Source organism: Rhinichthys klamathensis, unplaced genomic scaffold (genome assembly GCF_029890125.1).
Source record: "Rhinichthys klamathensis goyatoka isolate OS25496 unplaced genomic scaffold, OSU_Roscu_1.1 h1tg000177l_1, whole genome shotgun sequence".
NCBI classification, from domain to species: domain Eukaryota; kingdom Metazoa; phylum Chordata; class Actinopteri; order Cypriniformes; family Leuciscidae; genus Rhinichthys; species Rhinichthys klamathensis.
The window spans coordinates 1,716,340-1,730,620 of NW_026606706.1; the positions used below are offsets into that span (position 1 = coordinate 1,716,340).

The 14,281-nt window shown below is 35.8% G+C and overlaps 1 protein-coding gene across 1 annotated transcript; it reads right to left on the reverse strand.

Moving 5' to 3' along the window:
* Nucleotides 1-7,382, reverse strand: fdx1 (ferredoxin 1). The gene is made up of 4 exons (XM_056260739.1): nucleotides 7,109-7,382; nucleotides 4,240-4,364; nucleotides 1,554-1,683; nucleotides 1-438 (listed from the first exon to the last, which is right to left on the reverse strand). The coding sequence occupies exons 1-4, from the start codon at nucleotides 7,261-7,263 to the stop codon at nucleotides 309-311; spliced, it is 540 nt and encodes a 179-aa protein (XP_056116714.1). The 5' UTR covers nucleotides 7,264-7,382; the 3' UTR covers nucleotides 1-308.
* Between the last annotated feature and the right edge of the window lie 6,899 nt (nucleotides 7,383-14,281).

Here is a 14,281-nt window from a genome sequence, read left to right on the forward strand (position 1 = left end):
TTAAAAAGTTAAACATCTAATTTATTGCAACAAATCAATTACAATTATATCTGCATTCAAAATGTATTCCAACAAGATGCTCCCAGCTCTCATTGTCACACAAAGAATTGCAGAATCTGCACAATTAAAAAATTACAATCACCAAATTATAAAAACTACGTACGGCAGCAATGTAAATAACATTAAACGATAAATGTTATCATTTAAATTGTAGGTTTCTATTAAAATGGTACATATTAAAATATCTGCTATTAAAGATATATCCATATTGCAGTGTTATTGAGATATGCTGGGCTTTATTTAATGGATTATACTTTGGGTGGGGCTGTGGAGGACTCTTTTTCACTGTCAACTCGAGCATCAGATATCACGTCTGGCACCCGCAGAATCATCCCATCTAGTTCCTTCCTCAAACACACCTGGCAGCCCAGACGAGATCTAAAAGACATACATGCAAAAAAGAAACTCTTCAACAAGGTCCATGTTGTTATGTTGGGCAGGAAATCCAAACGCTTACCTATCATTCAGACCGCATGGCTTATCATTTAAAACATGCAAGTACTAGCCAACATTAGCTGCTAACATGCATTTCTCTCGATAGGCGCATACACTATACCAAAGTCCCTTTAAGGCAAGGCATTTCACTCTTTGGCAATCTTTGAAATGCCTCTAAAGGTAGTAAATTCAGTCATGCAAATACAGCTCCCATCTCTCTGAATAGGGAAACATCAAATCACCAATGAAATCTTACCACAATTGTCTCAAACTTTGTTTCTAAACACTTAAATTATGATTTTTTTTTTTTTGATGTTTGATTGATAATAATTGAATGTATGAAAAAAAAAACTTTTTTGTGTGTGCATTTTTCAGGCTGGACCAGCCAATGCACAATTGCACATGTGCAGTTTTAAGCACGTCTCAGAACACTGACTGTTTTTACCAGAGCTTATAAAGGCAGCTGCAGTGACTTTACCAATTCGTTATTGGCTATATTATTTAGAAGGAAGGACTTATTCTGCGTTGCCCTTTTTAAACTATATTTAACTATACTGTGGAGATGATGATTCTGCGTCATCAACTTCATCCTCGCAGCCAACACTGACTCAGAAAACAGTTTATTGATAAATTATTAAAATGTTCAGACAGTCTCCTTTGTTTCAGGCAAATTCAGAATCGTTACTTCTGCTGGTGTCGCTGCAGCAAGCTTAATGCATGCGCTTAAACGCTTTAATTATATTTTAAAGGCTTATTATAATAGTTTAATCCTCTGTAATGTAGTACAAGCAATGTTACATATAATATTCTTTCTCAGCCCTGAAACTCAAACCAATTTCTGATGGTTGGGGGAAGACTTAGTGTTTACATTTACAGGGGAATCAACCTATGAATGGCTTACTAATTGTTTTCTCTGCATTTATGGAATAGGACAGAGCATTTCAACATAAAAAAACAAACAAAAAAGACACTTTCTTCATTAAATTTCCCAATACAAAACTATAATTTTTTAAAACATATCTCCTGCTGTTCAACAGAAATGCCTGGGGTTCACTCACGTGTCTGTAAGCCCATAAGCCAAGTCCAGCATGTCCATTTCCTCATCAGAAACAGGTCCAAGCTTCTTATAAACAGCTTCCTCAAAAATAAGGTGGCATGTAGAGCAGGCCAAAGTTCCCTCACATGCACCTAGTTCAAAAACCCAAAACAGACACAAACATATTAGCCTACAAGCTAGTAACACTCACAGTCTACTTAAATTTATCAGGTGACAAGCATTAAAATACTTTTCCAGGCTAAAGGAGTAGCTGTTGACCTTGTTTACCTTTGGATTTGGACATTCACAAAGCCAACACAGCCCTGTTTACACTGAGCAAATCATTTTTACGTTTTTATGCACTCACATATGTTTACCTTTACTATTTTTCAGTCATTCTGCAGTAATAACATACACTCACCGGCCACTTTATTAGGTACACCTGTCCAACTGCTCGTTAACACTTAATTTCTAAGCAGCCAATCACATGGCGGCAACTCAGTGCATTTAGGCATGTAGACATGGTCAAGACAATCTCCTGCAGTTCAAACCGAGCATCAGTATGGGGAAGAAAGTTGATTTGAGTGACTTTGAACATGGCATGATTGTTGGTGCCAGAAGGGCTGGTCTGAGTATTTCAGAAACTGCTAATCTACTGGGATTTTCACGCACAACCATCTCTAGGGTTTACAGAGAATGGTCCGAAAAAGAAAAAACATCCAGTGAGCGGCAGTTCTGTGGGCGGAAATGCCTTGTTGATGCCAGAGGTCAGAGGAGAATGGCCAGACTGGTTCGAGCTGATAGAAGGGCAACAGTGACTGAAATAACCACTCGTTACAACCGAGGTATGCAGCAAAGCATTTGTGAAGCCACAACACGCACAACCTTGAGGCGGATGGGCTACAACAGCAGAAGACTCCACCGGGTACCACTCATCTCCACCACAAATAGGAAAAAGAGGCTACAATTTGCAAGAGCTCACCAAAATTGAACAGTTGAAGACTGGAAAAATGTTGCCTGGTCTGATGAGTCTCGATTTCTGTTGAGACATTCAGATGTTAGAGTCAGAATTTGGCGTAAACAGAATGAGAACATGGAACCATCATGCCTTGTTACCACTGTGCAGGCTGGTGGTGGTGGTGTAATGGTGTGGGGGATGTTTTCCTGGCACACTTTAGGCCCCTTAGTGCCAATTGGGCATCGTTTAAATGCCACGGCCTACCTGAGCATTGTTTCTGACCATGTCCATCCCTTTATGGCCACCATGTACCCATCCTCTGATGGCTACTTCCACCATGTCACAAAGCTCTAATCATTTCAAATTGGTTTCTTGAACATGACAATGAGTTCACTGTACTAAAATGGCCTCCACAGTCACCAGATCTCAACCCAATAGAGCATCTTTGGGATGTGGTGGAACGGGAGATTCGCATCATGGATGTGCAGCCGACAAATCTGCGGCAACTGTGTGATGCCATCATGTCAATATGGACCAAACTCCCTGAGGAATGCTTCCAGCACTTTGTTGAATCTATGCCACGAAGAATTGAGGCAGTTCTGAAGGCAAAAGGGGGTCCAACCCGTTACTAGCATGGGGTACCTAATAAAGTGGCCGGTGAGTGTATATGCACTGTAAAAAAAATAAATAAAAATTATCAGGAAGCCTAATAAGTTCTTCATGTAGTAACATTAAATTAACTGGATTTATTACAATCAAAAATATTATTTAAAGGGATAGTTCACCCAAAAATGAAAAATCTGTCATTCATTACTGACACTCATGTCATTCCAAACCAGTAAGACTTAAGTTCATCTTCGGAACACAAAGTTTTTGATGAAATCGGAGAGCTTTCTGTACTCTACACAGACAGCTACGCAACTACCACTTTGACGCTTAAAAAGATCATAAAGAGATCGTAAAACTAATCCATATGAATCGAGTGGTTTAGTCCAAATTTTCTGAAGCGACATGATCGTTTTATATGATGAACAGATTTAATTAAGGCTTTTATTCACATATAAACATTCATCAACTCACACATCAGTTGTGGTAAATGGAAGCTCAAGCATGTTCACATGAAGTGCGAGAACCAATGAGGTTCATTTTCGTGTGTTACCCAGCATGTTTGAGCTTCCGCAAGAACCAATGAGATTCATTCTAGTGTGTTATGCAGCACATTTGAGCTTCCTCAAGAGGTTTGTTCTCGCAGGTCAAGCAGGTTCGGTTGAGCTTCTGTTTAAGTTCGCTGATCAATGTTTAAATGTGAATAAAAGCCTAAATTAAATCTGTCCATCATATAAAGCGATCAAGTTTTTTCAGAAAATTTGGACTTGACCCTCAATTCATATGGATTAGTTTTACGATCTCTTTATGAACTTTTTGAAGTGTCAAAGTGTAGTTGCGTAACTGTCTGTGTAGAATACAGAGAACTCAGATTTCATCAAAAAGATCTTCATGGCACGAGGGGGAGAAATCAATGACAGAATTTTCATTTTTGAAATTGATAGCCCTTTAATATAACTGAACCAACTTTACATTTACTTATTACATTACATTGATTACATTGGTTACACCAAGTTATTTTTAGGATCAGAGCAGGTAAAAACATTTTAACAACAGGTTTGCACTTTTTATAGTGTGTGAAAGAGATATGCATTTGTCTGAACAAATATTTTTACACTATGTCCAATATTCTTTAATAACTTACCAAATCCATCAATATCTAGATCATGGTTGACAACGACATCAAGTAGTGAATCTCCAGTTGATGCTTTCACCGAAATCCTTTTTCCATCACGATTTAGGAAGTGGATTGTCACCTTCTCTTCAGCCCTGCAGAGAGACATTTTTATGCCTTGAAGCCATCATCACCATTATCATCATAAGAAGTGCTATATGAAAAACCTACAACAATGATTTGTTGTATCACTAAGCTCCTTTCGCTGAAAAATTGGGCCAAACCTTTTGTTGTAGTTAAACAGACCATTGTTAAAGAAGCCAAGGGATTTCCCTTGAAATGTAGATCCCTGAAAAATGCACTTTTGAATAAAAATTGGCTTTGAACAACCTACATTAGGATTGATTTCGTTATTCTGTTAAATGAACAAATATTAAAAACAAAAACCATTGTTGTAGTTCCATTTCATTCATACTTTCCTGTCGTACCGCTGTTCTTCATATTCAGTAAATTTCAGCAATAGTTTCTAAGCTGAATGGAATAAAGAATACCGGTGGTCATCTATGGTTCAATGCACAACTACAACAACACCCTGAGCATGAATTCACCTAAGCCCTGAGAAAAGACAATTTATGCATGGAGGCTTAAACAAAAAGAGGGGATAGGGTTTGATTTAGTCTTCAGCAGGCAAAAGAAGATATTTTGAAAAAATGTCTGTTTATTTCGTTAATATACAGTACAATTCTGTTCTGTTTTGTAGTAAGTAATACAGAAGCCTTTATACAATGGAAGTTACTATACAAATATATAAACAAGCACCACGCACACACACACACACGTTCACACTCTCCATAGTTTATTTCTCCATTAAGAATGTCACACAAACAATTAAATAATATTTTACACACATTTTTCGCAGTTAAAATGTTCTGTAATATTTACCTAGATGTTTCTTAACACATCACATGTCAGACATGGAGGTTACAATTTTCATTTGTGATGAAAAACTTGTGATTTTATGAAATGAGAGAGAAACCAGTGTTACACAATAGACAAGTAGTCTAGGCCACATAATGTATAGGCCACATAATGAAAAACTGGTCAAAGGTTTGGAGGCTTTGTCTTTCTTTTTAAAATTGTTTTATTTATTTATGTATTTATCTATCTTATTTATCAAAACCAGAGTTAATATAAGTAATATTATGATAATTATGATCAATATTATTATAAAATTTAAATAACTGTTTTCAATTTTAAAATGGAATTTATTCCTGTGAATTTTCAGCATCATTACTCCAGGCTTTAAAGCCACATGATCCTTTGAAAATGATTATAATATCCTGATTTAGTGCGTCTTCTCATTATTATCAATGTTGAAAACAGTTGAGCTGCTTAACATTTTTGTGGAAACATTCTGCGGAATCATTTGTTTCTCAGGATTCTCTGAATAGACACTTTTGCACAGTATAGGTATGAATGACTGTTTTATAGCGTTGCCCTGAACTATGGTCAAGATTGTGAAATATTTGATAGCTGAATGTCATAACTGACCAACCAGAATCACATCCTCCAGAGAACCATTTATAAAAATGAGCTGTAAAATCAGAAAGATATGAATGTAGATATACTGAACAGAATCCAATATCCTGTTTCCCCAAAATACACCTACTGTATGATTAGTTGTGGAATTGGCAATTGGTGAGACCACTAAAAACGTTCGCAATCTTCAGTTATCAATGCATCAGCCACAACAATAGTCTACATTCTTAAGACACCAGATCCAAAGATAAAAATTAGATAAGGATAGATTACATAAAAAGTCAAGGTAAGTATGCAATAAAATAAAGAACACACTATTATTTCTACCATGGCACACATGCTCAATATACTAATGACCCAATAGCCTTGGCCTAAAAAAATTAATAAAAAAAACAGCTAAACAACTTGATGTTCAACCTATTGCATAAACTGCTAAATACAGTGAACCCAAAAAATCTCTGAACACTTCAGCCGCACTTAAAATACATGAATATCGGCCTTGTATATAGTTATTTGTGATCGCACATGTGGACCATGTTCAACCTTGCAATAAATAAATAAATAAATCACAAAAAAACAAAAACATGAATGTCGCTGTATACGATAAAAATCATATAAAGATATAAAATATCAAACCAAGTGTCAATGCAAACAGATTATTCTAGACCACTCAAAGCGTATCTGAACCATGTTTTCAATTACTTTTATCCAACTGATCTCAAGGTCATTTTAATGATAGTATGTAATCAGTCCTTCTCACGTTCACTGCTGTCCTGATAGCACACATATCACGGAGAAGTCTATTTGAAGTGCATGTTTATATCTGGAAGACTTTTTTTTAGAGTGTTTGCTCATCTGCAATACGTCTATAGGACGTTTCCTTTCAGATGTCAAAAAGACGTTTAGAAAATGTCTTTAAGATGTTTATGATTTAGAATGTATGTAAAACTGACATCTTAAAGACTTCTATCAGATGTTAGTAAACAGTATGCTTTCCAGATGAAGTGATCTTCTACGTTCGCTATCCGGTAACCATTTCATCACATTCATCACATTATGAACATGTCCGATTACATTTAAAAAACAACAACAACAACAACACTGCACGTTTGCATTTTCAACACTATATTAATTGTTTTATGATCTGAACCATAAGAAACTGATTGGTGACATATGTTGCTTGACAGACGTGCAACTCGTTTTGATTGATATTATCTAAGGACGTTCACACGTTATGCAAGCAAGCCACACACTTTTCGGGACACTATATGTAGGTAGGCTACACTAAACATCATTGCTGACAAAATAACAAAGATTGGTCCTTATGACTCAATACCTGTGTCAAATGCCAGTTTCTTACCTTAGTGAACTGGTGAATGTGTTTATTCCTCTACTGTGTGTGTTGCTCTCGGTCACGCATTGAGGAAACACTCTCGTTTGACTGAATGTTTGTTGTGCCGCTTTACGCATAATAGCCGCTCGCTGGAGAAACACTCTCAAAATACATGCCGACATTGTAATATATTTTGTTGACAGACCACAGAATAACTAACTATCACCGTTGCATGTGTGATAGACTGAAACTTTCGACTCTTTATATGCGGCGGAAATATATCTGTTCAGCCGTGACGTCAATTTGAATGCCAACCCGGAAATAATTCGTCATGTGTTCCTGCCGGTTCCTGCTGAAATCTGAATAGCCCTATATGGAATATGGGATAGCGGTCAGTTTTTGAGTATTACTGAACTATGTCTGAAATTTAAGTGCCATATTTCTGTTAAAGAATATGGTATTGTCATGAAGTCTATTTCTGCCAAAATATTATCTCTCTTCAGAAATCAGGACTCTAGGGGTAACAATGTCTCCAAACAATTTTTTTTGATAAACTTGATTTAATTAATGATAAATCCAGTAACCAATTGATTAGATCTCTTTTTGTCAGTATCTCTTCTCCTCCATCTAAATTTGTTTGGGTTAATATGTTTCCCTCATTTGAGTGGGAACATTTTTGGGGAGTTCTTAGTCGATATTGTGTATCAAATAAAACCAAAGAAGTGTCTTTTAAAATTGCTCACAGAATATATCCTGTGAAAGACACATTAGAGCGTTTTTTGGACTACAAAGTTAATTACAATTATTTAATTAAACTATTAAAACGTATACAAAATATACAGTAAAATACAGTATACAGGCTAGGTCATGGGACAGGTTTTTTTTTTTTGGATGAACTTTTTAATTATTTTTATTTATAAGAACATACAAAATCAATGCCAGATGTAAATACAATTGAGAGCTCAATTACAGGTTATAAAGTCAGGGGAATATCATGCAAATTACACAGTGAGATAGTTTTAAGAGCTTTGGAGTTGCTGGATGTACTGAGAGTGTCCAGGTAGGATTTAAGTTCCTTACAAAAAAATAAAAAAGTAGGGCTTAGCACCCTGAAATTTACATTTGTGTAAAAAAAATTTAGCTAGAAAAATAAATAGGTTTATCAAAAAATATTGGTCCTTTACATTTTTTTCAAAGTTGTGCTGACCAAAAAGAACATCTTTGTATAACAAAGAAAAACTCTGTGATGAAAATGTGCGAACAAAGATACAGAAATCCTTCCAGAACAGACTTGTATGTGCATTCCCAGAAGAGGTGAGAAATAGATTCGTGTTCAGCACCACAAAAAGAACATAAAGTGTCAATATCAGGAAACATCTTTTTCAAGTAAAGCTTCACAGGATAAAAAAAGATGAAGTAATTTGTAAGACACATCCTTGACCTTATTGGTTATTAAATATTTAGAAGACAAAGTCCACACTTTCTTCCATGGAATATTGACAAACTGGCCATTCCAGTACGACACAATGTATGGGAGAGAAACAATCTCATTTTTAATATAGCTGTCTAATTCTTCTGTTCCGACTAGAAGAGTTAGATAAAAAAACAAATATTTCCAATCATTGTATCAAATGGATGAGCTACTGACAAAGAAATCTGGGATCTAGCTGAGTCTCTGAGAAGAGTTATTGCTCCATAAGGGATGGCATCAATTACAATAGCAAACTCTCGAGGAGTGACAGGTATTGTACTTGTTCAAAAACTCTGAATATGAATACAGGTATATCAGTATTGATTAATTGAGAAGCCAAAATAAAATTATTTTTAACCCAGTTTGGGAAAAACAATGACTTATTTTTATAAATAATATCACAATTATTCCAAATAAAGAAACGTTGAGGACTAAAATTGTATTTATAAATTAGGTGCCAGGCCAAAAGCGCTTGTTTATGAAAATTTGACAATTTAAGGGGCAATTTGGTGATGTTGTAGTTGCATCACAATAGGAAAGGGAGACCTCCCACCTTAGAGAAAACAAGAAGAGTATTCCATAAAGAATCAGGGTAGGTCATGGGACAGTTTAACATGCATGGATTTCTCAGCAACAAGGTTTCGTGTATAGGCTAGTAGTAGTGGTGGTGTCTGTAAAGTCAAAATGCCAAGGAGTTGTTGCGTTGTTAATTGTACCAGTAGATGCTGTACTGCTAACATTGGCTATTACATTACTAGCCTAACATGATAATATATATATCACAGTAACACTGCAAAATTAAAGACAGACAAACAGATCCAACTAAAATCACGTTTTATTGAGTCAGCAGTTATATACAAACAATAAGGAAAGCTTCAATACTTAAGGTTGTTGCAGTAGCGCCGGACCAGCTCACCAATCTGGCTTTCTGCCTCTGGTATGTGCATGCATGCCCTGTAATGTTTGTAAACAGGAAACCCGTGTATACAGTATTTGATCTAAAGTTAGCACTTGCCATGTCCTCTAGTTACTGGTGATTGTACATCATTTAGATGTTTTATATGCTAAGTTCCCCCCCCCCCCCCCCATTGCTGGACACCAGAAAGAACAAGATACAGAGATCTTTCCAAACATCATCACCATACAATGCTTACAATTTGATCGGATAGATTTTACATTCTGTGATTGTAAAATGTAATCTGCTCAATGTTGCTCACATTATTGTAATGGATTTGTTCAGACACCAGAGATGTGTGTGTCATTAGGGCCCCTGAAGAATATGCAGCATGTTTCATTTATTTAACTGGCTAATATTCTGTGTATCATTATTCTCTAAAGTAAATCAATTCTCTAAAGCAGTTTGTATTAAAGCAATAAGCCCCGCAAAGCCGTGTTTTACAGTGAATTTAGAACAGCTAAGGGGTGTTTTTAGGCTCGACGCGGAGCTTATTGCTTTTATAAAACGGTTACTCCATAAAAATGTTAATTTTAATATTTATTTTATTCATAAAATAGCAACAAAAAATATAACGTTATAACACATTTATTCCTCCCCCAAGCAATGTAGTTCCAAAGAGGTTGCCAAGCAACACATGCAGCAACAAAGAATCACAAAAGGCAGTTGCACAGTAATACTAATACGGCTTGGAACGCGGCTCAACCAATCAGAATCAAGGACCGGAACTATCCGTTTTATAATTAAAGCTTTCACTGTCACAGCAATGAATCAGAAAGCAATATATTCATTTCTCCTCAAATTGCATGTATTTAGTCACATTAATCACATTTTCATGACTCTCGAGACTCAAGATAGCCATGCATCCCGATCAGATTTCAGATCCGTCCAGCAATAAGAAATGCATGCATCCATTAAGCAACTTCTCACTCACATCCCCATGAGAGAAATAATGGCCACAAATTAAAGAGAATATCCCTGTTTTCCGGGTGGTACGGTGGCTCAGTGGGTAGCACTGTCACCTCACAGCAAGAAGGTTCCCAGTTTGAGCCCTGAGCTTGGAGTCCTCTCTGTGTTAAGTTAAGCATGGCTTTCCTCTGGGTGCTCTGGTTACCCCCACACAGTTCAAAGCAACGAAGTTTAGGTGGTTTGGACATACCAAATTGGCCGTGAGTGTGTAAGTCCCACACCATGTAGTAATGGGAAGGGTTGTGGAAAGGCCTGGCAACCTATACCCTGAAAAAAAAAACATTGCCAAGCAAATTCATGCATGCGGTGACTGGTGAGAGATGGCCAAAAAATCACAAAGAGTCAGATACGACTGAAATGGTAATAGATAGATTACTGTTTTGTACGCAAGTCAATACCACATCTTCCCTTTAGTCTCCCCCTCGGTAGAAATCGCGTTCCGGGGGGAAACACATTCGACCAATAGGGGCACTTTCAGTTTCACAGGGGCAAAGGGACAGGGGCTCAAGGGTTTACACAGACTAAACGATGGAGCTAAACAAGCTCAGGTGAACACAATGGGTTGCTATGGAAACAAATGGTGAGCTGGAGCATGGGGAACAAAGGAAACCGGAAAAACATGGTAAAACAACAACCATTACAGTATCAAGTTACAAACTAACTCATTGAGCAATAGACCAATGCTAAAGCATGCTTTCTAAAGTTCATAAACATTTCTACAGTCTTTGTGGTGTTAAGGTCCAAATTGCTGGTAGCACAAGCACCACTGAGTGAGATTCATCTTGTTTCTTTCCAGGCTTTCATCTCAGATTATTCCCTGGAAATACATGGGAATAGGGAAGAGGACACTTAAGAAGCTGTGGGTTGCATTTACAGTACTTGGTTTACATACTTTAATGCTTACATTTAATGAGAAATCTAAGAATCCACTTGTAAATGGACTTTAACAATCATGCATGAGAAGTTGATATACAAATGAAAATGAAAAGACTGAAAGGACTCAATTTCTTTTGTGAAATATCAAAACAGAAAAATGCAAACAAGGATTTCACAACCCCTTCAAAACTACTACAAAAATATGAAGAGATTTGTTAGCGTACTGAATATAATGCTGCTATTGTTCGAGTGTTGTGGCTGTGAAGAATTCTGGTGAGCTGCAACAGTAAAGAGACTTCATTATGTTTTCAGCATCACTCCTCATGAACAAGTACAACAAACAGTCAGCAAGTGGGTTGAGATACAAGAGACAGTGACAAAACAGATAAACCTTAAGAGCGAAAGGTGGATTGTGCTCCAAAAACACTAAACAAAAACTTGTAATTGAGAGGGGGAGGATAATAAATGTGTAGTTCAACAGCACAAGAGACAGACTACCCAAAATTAATTTCCGCTTATGAGCAGTAAGTGATATTGCGTGAGAAAGACCCCTCCAAGTACCAACAAAACATAGGAGGATTACTGAATAAGGGATAAAACATGCTATACATTGGGAAAACATGGTAAAAATGGCTTGCTGTTTAATGTTTGTAAAGGTCAAAGGCACTAACCAGATGATGAAAGAAATAAAACAGGACATTTTTAATGAATGGTGAGATCTGTACCAATGAGGATAAGAAACTAAAATGTATCTTTCAATAGCAATACATGCCATGAAAAACAAGCCTACAATCAAACAATACTTATATGCACTCCATAATGCGACATTCGCTAACTTGGTTGTTAATACAAATATAAAACCAATCTGTAACAGATCTGAAAGAATCAGATTTATCACATAAACCGAAGCAGCACGATGAGACTTGATGAGAAAACACAATGCAAACAGGGTTAAGAGGACGACTGGAATCTCAATGATACATAAAATCCAGATAAACACTGCTTCTGCATGATCTACTTTATCAGGATTGTTCATTGACTTGTTTAATCCATCAAAGCTGGTGATGTTGACTTGTGTCATGGTCTCACAAAATCTTGGCAGTCAGCACTGAAATAACAACAAACCTGAGATTAGTTTTACTGTTTAAAATGTCTGAAACAGAATCACACACATTTATGTCTGACTGAAATGGACTCATACGTTTAAGAATGAGTCATTAAATCATTTATTCAACAGAATCGATTCATTCAAAAACACAGATTCATTCAGAATTGCAACTGTGTGTTGCTCGGAGACACATGATATATTCTGCACAATTTTTTTGTTGGCTGAGCAAAAATACATAAAAGTAACTGAAAATGCTGTGTCTAAATTTGTTAGTAACTTCTTGTTTAATGCACTGTTGTATAAAAGCACAATCATGTTCTTGGTATAAATATCAGCAAAGCTGTGTGATTTTGCATAAATATCATATATTCTCTCAAAGCACTTTCTCTCATTCTCTTTTTACCAAAAAAATAGCTGAATTTGGGGACTCAACAGCTTTCACTTTACATATTCACAAATCAAGCTAATTTAGATAACCTTGACTAAAAACTGTATTTTTGCACATCTGTATTTGAATACAGATGGTTTATAGCATGATTTATGCATTAATCATACTGTAAAAGCCAGTAATAAAAAGCTAATTAACAAAATAAACAAGACAGCTCAATGACAATTCACATACAGTATGGTCTTACCTGGAATCAGACTGTAGATCCATTTACTTATAAGCTGTTCGTGGTTATCATATTTTATAAACACATCTAAATAAACAAAGAACCAATAAAACACATTATATCAGATAATAACCTGAAACCAAAATGTATCGGTAACACTTTACAATATAAGGTCTCTTTGTTAACATTAGTTAATGTATGAGTTAACATGAACAATGAACAATATATTATCACAACATTTACAACCTTTGTTAAAGTTAGTTAATAAAAATGTTCATGCTCATATTAGTTCACAGTTACTAACGTCAACAGATACAACTTTTGATATTAATAATGTATTAGTTAATATTGAATTTAACATTAACTAAGATTAATAAATGCTGAAGAAGTTAATTGTAAGTTCATGTTAACTATTAACTAATGTTAACAAATGAAACCCTATACAGTGTTACCAATGTATCTTTCAAAAGCAATGCACAAAATAGATACCCACGTGCAAACAGAACTGATATGCTTTAACCAATGCAATTTCCTCCCTTTAGATTGTTTGTAATAGAATTAATACGTCTCTGTAACAGATAAGAGAGAACCTAATGAATTATAAACATCATGATTAATGAGAAAACACATTGAGAAAACACATTGCAAACAGGATTAAGAAGGCAGATTCTCAATGTTTAGAATTATTTTCAGCAGTTGCATTCTTATCCATAACATGTTTAATATCAAATAAGAATAAATATTTTAGTTAATATGTGTTAACTGGCAGTGTTTGTAGAAGCACAGGAACAAATTCAAGACAATTTCAATCACATTAAAACTTTATCTTACCTGGAATGGGACTGTAAATCCACACAGCACTGAAGATGTTGCTCGTCAGCTGATGATAAAAAAGAAGAAGGTCTGAGAGATTTAGCATTAACATACTGTAAGACTTTCCATTCTAAACCACAGAGTGTTTTTGCTCAATATCCCTCTAGTATAATTGCACTTTCTCTGGCAAATTGCTTTGGTCTCTGCGATTATAATCCATTTCCCCCATTACATCCTAAAAGCCTGTTTAAAAATTCTTAAAAGCATGTAATCAATTGATTACATTGTGGTTGCACATTTCTGATCTCATCAGTCCATGTTCATTAGATACACTATTAACTCTTTCCCTGCCAGCGTTTAACATTTTATTTTTCTTGAATGAATATCTGATATA

Excerpts from the sequence above, each read along its gene's own strand:
- fdx1 (XM_056260739.1), bottom strand. The coding sequence starts at position 7,263 with ATGTCGGCATGTATTTTGAGAGTGTTTCTCCAGCGAGCGGCTATTATG. Across the intron at positions 4,365-7,108 it reads ACATTCACCAGTTCACTAAG|GGCTGAAGAGAAGGTGACAA; the intron begins GTAAGAAACTGG and ends GTCTCTCTGCAG. Across the intron at positions 1,684-4,239 it reads TCTAGATATTGATGGATTTG|GTGCATGTGAGGGAACTTTG; the intron begins GTAAGTTATTAA and ends TTTTTGAACTAG.